The sequence below is a fragment of the Condylura cristata genome, unplaced genomic scaffold, assembly GCF_000260355.1.
Source record: "Condylura cristata isolate star-nosed mole 26May11 unplaced genomic scaffold, ConCri1.0 scaffold00012, whole genome shotgun sequence".
Classification (NCBI taxonomy): domain Eukaryota; kingdom Metazoa; phylum Chordata; class Mammalia; order Eulipotyphla; family Talpidae; genus Condylura; species Condylura cristata.
The window spans coordinates 29,982,215-29,988,214 of record NW_004567113.1 but is presented as its reverse complement, the minus strand read 5'-3'; the positions used below and the strand labels follow the sequence as shown (position 1 = coordinate 29,988,214).

General features: G+C 35.8%; 1 protein-coding gene across 1 annotated transcript in view; it reads right to left on the bottom strand.

Annotated features, from left to right (window-relative positions):
- Window positions 1-6,000, bottom strand: part of CLOCK (clock circadian regulator) — a 76,697-nt gene that overhangs the window by 5,070 nt on the left and 65,627 nt on the right. Inside the window, exons 19-21 of the mRNA XM_004681284.2 lie at window positions 5,596-5,805; window positions 4,793-4,995; window positions 1,486-1,750 (exon numbers count right to left, since the gene is read on the bottom strand). Of these exons, the coding sequence (XP_004681341.1) occupies window positions 1,486-1,750; window positions 4,793-4,995; window positions 5,596-5,805 (678 nt within the window). The remainder of the gene's footprint in view (window positions 1-1,485; window positions 1,751-4,792; window positions 4,996-5,595; window positions 5,806-6,000) is intronic.

Here is a 6,000-nt window from a genome sequence, read left to right as displayed (position 1 = left end):
TTTTCCATAGTGGTTGTACTAGTTTGCATTCCCACCAGCAATGCAGGAGAGTTCCTTTTTCTCCACATCCTCGCCAACATTTGTTGTTGCTAGTTTAAACTAGTATAATATTTAATAAAAAAATTGTACAAAGAAAAAAATATTGGATGACTTCACATATAGGAGGAATATAGGGGAATCAAAGGGATCAAGGGGGAAAAATAACAATAATAATAATATATAATTATTAGCAGGCAACCATAAACCAGACATATTCTGTGAGGGATGGGGAGAAAAGGGATCAAAACAGGGGAGAGAAGAGCAAGGGGGTTATGGTGATGGTTCACAGATGAACTGGTGCTGGGAATTTTACAGAGAATACAAAATGATGTAAAAGATACAAATTTTAAAGAGTAAATTAATAATAATAAAATGTTTACTGTTTCAAAAAAAAAAAGTCTTATTAAGTGAACTGAGTTTGACTCTGAGAGCTATTAGACCTTTTTAATACTCTATATCACAAAGTTGAGAATTTCATTTGCAGAGACCATCACAGATTATATAATAAATACTATATTATGTCTAACTATACAGTATATTTTGAATCTTGTAATCATACTGTGTATATGCTGAATAATTCTAAAATTGGTAACATGTCCCTGGCTTATGGTCTAACACAAAACTAGGCTACCCTACATTCAAAATTACTCCAACAAGGCCAGAAGGGAGAAAAATGCCTTTACAGAGATCATTACCTGCTACTGGGCATCCCCAGTTAGGTAATAAGTTTCAGAAGTTACCTTAATCTCCTTGACACCAACCTAGGTGAGTTTCTATGTAGCCTTCAGATACGCAGATCCTCCTATGCCCACATATTTGTGTCTGCATTTTGGTTAACCTGAATGTCTTACATTTATCGAAATAGTGCTCAGAAATGACAACTAGTTATATATACCTTCTGCTATGGTCAGTGATTTACAAGCTACTAGCACCTCTATATTATATACGAGGAACTCAAGTTAGCAGGTTAAGTCATCAGCCACAGGTCACAAAGTATTTGTTCCCAGGTTCTTGTATGCAACCCATATTGCCTTCGTAGTGTTCCCCTCTGGTATTAATTTATTTCTGAAAAATTAGTGACATTTTATCTGACAAAATTATTTAATATAATGTCTACATTAATTTTTTTAAAAAGCCCTTTTGACAGTTCTACCTTGTAGAGACAGAGTTGATGAGTAGATAGAAAAGGGATGAGAAAGGGAAAAGGGTATTCTATATAGCAGTTACTGATTTGTCCATGGCAGGTTTAAAGTATTCTAATGACTGTGTATGGGAGAAAAAACAGCTAACACAGACAAATTATTTCTCTTTGTTAAAATTTAACCTGTACAATAAGCTTTTGTAGATTTTTCAGACCACTTACATACAAACTGTCCACTTAATGCAATTTTTATTTATATATGTTCATAAACAAGTCTGGAGTGACTTCCCTGTGGGGAAGGTTACCTGTAAAAATTGCTGCTGCGGTGTTTGTGTCAGCTGAGCCTGAGATGGTTGCTGAACTGAAGTAAGCTGCTGTTCCTGGGAATCCTGTGGCTGTTGCTGCTGCGGCGGTGTGACTGGTAATGTCTGTGACTGCTGCTGTTGTGTAGCAAAAGTAGGATAGGCAGTCACCACCTGGCCCATCAGCATAGTGCTAGGTACCACAACTGCCCCACAAGCTACAGGAGCAGTTACTAATTTGGTCACAAGTTGCTGACCTTGAGAAAATCTGTAAAAGGAAAGAAAGAGAGTCACAAGTATAAGAAATACTTTATAGAAGGCAGTGAGTGGGTTGAAAATGAGTATTATGCTAAGATAACACCCAAAGACATTGCCAATTTAGTTTTTAGAAAGCTATATACTCCAATTTTGTTTCATATATTTAAAGAGTCCCTTTGGGAGCCTAATAAAACAAAAATGTTTATAGCAAAATGAAATATCACAAAAATGTAAACTTTTTTGTATATCTATGTGCAAACAAAGTTGGGCCTTTACAAAAATGAATTCAAAATGAATTAAAGACCTACATATAAGAGCTAAAGCTCTTACAATAAAACATAGGGGGAAAGCCACATGGCACTAGATTGGGCAATGATTTTAACTAAAACATGGGCAAAGAAAGAAAAACTGGAGTCATCAAAAATAAAAATATGTATCAAAGGACATTATCAACAGAATGAAGGGGAAACCCACAGAATGGAAGAAAATATTTGTAAGTCATGTATGTGATAAGGCATTAATAACCATAATATATACTAACCAATCCTAAATTCAACAACAGACATTCAACTATAAAATGGACAAGGATCTTGAACAGACATTTCTCCAAAGAAGACAGGCCAATGGGCAATAGGTACCTGAGAAGTTCAACATCTCTCAGTATTAGCAAATGTGAATCAATACTATGCATCACTTCAGATCTATTAGGACAGTTATCATTTTTAAAAAAGTACTAATGAATATATGTAGAAATTACAACACTTGTCTGCTACTGGGATAGCAGAGGAAATAGTGCAGATACTAAGGGAAACAGTATGATGGCGCCTCAAAAAAAAAGTTAAATACAGAATTAAAATTTGATCTAGCAACTGCATTTCTGGATATATTGAAAGTATTGAAAGTAGCCATCAAAGATACTTGAACACCTATATTCATGATAGCAAAAAAGGTGAACAGAAACGACTTGTGCATGAATGGATGAATGGACAAACAAAAATTGCAGTATTCTCCACTATGGAACAGCATTCAACTTAAAAAAAAAAGGAAATGCTGACACTTTTGACAACACTGAGGACATTATGCCACATGAAATGAGGCTGTACGCTGTATGAGTCTATTTACATACCATACATGAGTAGTCAAACTCAGAGACTTATATGCTTAGGAAGTAGAATGGTAGTTTTAGAAGTTAAGAGGGCAAGGGAATGAGGAATTAGTGCTCAATGGGAAGAAGTTGAGTTTGGGAAGATAAAGAGAGTACTGGAGACTGATTGATAGTGATTATTACAATGGTGTGATGGTGCTCAGTGCAAATGAACCACACATTTAAAACTGCTTAATGGTAAATTTTTCTATTTTTTACTACAATTTTAAACCTGTTAAAAAAATTCCAGCTTTTAAAAAAAAAAAATTACGAGGTACTTGGGAACCAAATATAAATAGCATATGGTTCATTTTGTTAATCATAAATAAATTAAAAGCTATTACAAGGGAATTTTTTAAAACTAGTTTTACAGAAGAGTTATACTGAAAGTCGTATCTTATAATTCAAAACAAAATAGCATTCCAAAAATGAATAAAAATACCTTTGATTTATAAATTTATCACTATAGCATAGTATCCACTGTGTTAGAATTCACTAGCATTCTCTGTCTCTATACCTCTTACAATTTTCCTTCATAAAAGAACAACAGTGGCCCTCCCCGGTGGCACAGCGGGTTAAAACACAGCATTAAGAAGCTGGGGCCACTTCCGCATGAGTTCTATCCCCACCTGCCCCAGAGGTGACCACATGGCGTGGCAGACCTCTCCTGACCCTCCCACTGCTCCCCTCAGCAGTGTACTTCATCAACCTGCCTGTTCTGCTCCCCGCTCTATCTATAGTAAAGCCTCTCACCCTCCACATCTCTGGTTTGTACCCCAGTTCTGTATGAATAAATAAATCTTTAAAAAAAAAAAAAAGAACAACAGAAATGATATCTCTAAGGGAAAAATATTATTCCTATTTGCCTTTTCTAGAGATAAAGTTAGTTTCTAGCAATGGCCATTATAGTGAAGAAATTAAGATCTACTCTACTCTATGACGTAACTGCAAATAAGACTGTTTAATACTGTAACAGTATTAAAACTTATATAGACGTATACTGAGTTATATTATTTTCCACAAGACAAGCTTATTTTGAATCCATGCCAAATCTTGAAAAGAAAATATTCTATTTTATATACCTTAGGACCAAATGGAAAAACTACATAGATAGGAGGAGTAAAAATTTACAGTGCTGAGTGCTAATTTCTCTATAATCTTAAAAGGAACTGATACCTGAATTGCCCAACTGCTTACTGGTAAAATATGCTGGTAATACTGCACTCGTCTCTGGTCCCAAGACACATTCACAATCTACTTTCACTGAACTCTCATTTCTGTGATTTTGTATATTCTGTTCCCTCTGCAGAAGCATACCCAGGCCAAGCTCTTTAATGTTGGTGTGATGCCTGCCTGACCGTGTTCGATGTCTGGTGACGGTCCAGCTGGTATCCCAGGGTTTTCCCTAGGAAACGTGCTTTCACATGCACCATGTGGACTTTCGCCAGACATCGAACAAGGGTCAGGCAGGCATCACACCAACAAACCCCTACTAAAACATGTATTTTGAACACTTAGAATGGTACTAAAACTCGAGAAAGGTAATCTGCTTTTATTCCCTAACACGTAGACTATGGTAGTATACACCCTAACCATTGCCTATCTAAAATTCATCAGCATTTATATTCGATAAAGTTTCAGTAACAAAGTCTGTCATAAAGGCTGATTAACAGTGTGGGCTACACATTCTACAATATTGGCAGCACACTTCCAGACAGGAAACAAAATTTGTTGCTACTCTTTTTTATATAACACCTTTCACAGGTAAATTCTGAATTGTAATTCCAAATTCAAGAACGCTGACTGAAGTGAGCAGCAAACTAAAATCATGCTCTTAAAGATCAAATAATAAATTTTTAGTTTACAAATTTATGACTCTGAAATGCTTAAGGAATAAATTAAAACTACCTTATCTGTCTGTCCTGAGTGAATGTAGTCACGGCAGCACTTGGGGTGCTGTTTTGTGGCACACTAGATGGAATCTGGACCATGCTTCCGGCTGCTGGCTGAGAAATCACCATAGTATTATAGAGCGGGGCTGCAAGAGTACTCTGTGTCTGGCTGGGGAGTGATGTTTGTTGACTGTGCCCACTCACTACATTTTGTTGACTCTGCTGGAAAAGAGAAGATTTTATATATAAACTGAAAAATTCGTTTAGAAAGTATGGCGGAGAAAGAAGTAGCAGGACATATCCCTCTGGGAAAACTCTAACTACAAAGGAATGACCTGTAGGAACCAAGAATAAATTAGTCTTCGACCCCTTGATGGAAAGTAAGCTATGAATTTAGAAGAGCATCGTTAACAAAGATGATATAAAGCAGGTGAAAACTCGTGCTACATGCCCAAAGTGAAAAACTAATCCTAGACATTTTTATATATTTCATTGAGGCCATGGGACTTAGATCAAATTTTTTCTGTCATACTGATTGAACCATCATTGCCCCAACAATCTAACTTCACATGGGCTAACCTGTTTCCTGGTCAGCCTCTTTTGCAAGTCATACCTTCTTAACATACAGATGGAGTGTGTATGCTCATTTTAAGCAAATGGCAAAATTTTGTGTCAAAATATTTAGAACATTTAACATTTAAGAGTTTCGCAGAAAACGTTTTTATTATCACTCTCAATTCTGTACTAATTGGTCATTTTTTTTTTTGAATATGGTATTGTTCCAGATAGAACTCCACCTCACTCACTCACTGACATTACCTGACTTGAAGCACTTTGTAAGGTCTGTTGTTGTGTCACATGCTGAGTTGCACCAATGTGTCCAGTATTCATTCCACTCTGAATCTGGTTAGTCTGAACAACCTGACCTTGCATATTTATAGGTGTAAGCTGTTGGATGTTAGATGAATTTCCAGAAGAAAGTTGAACAGAACCAAAATTCAATCCAGGGGCTGACTGTTGTAAAAACATCTTTAAAAATAAAAATTACATTAAGGTGAGCTTTGTAGGTTAAAAACAAAAAAGAATGAAAGCATTAAAAAAGTAAAAACAAGCTACAAATTAAAAAAAAAAATAACAAGACCAATTAACAAGAAATGACTCCTAAATGAAACCTGATCCTTGGTATTTGTTCTCCAGTCTATCATATGTCTAAATGTTAGGAAA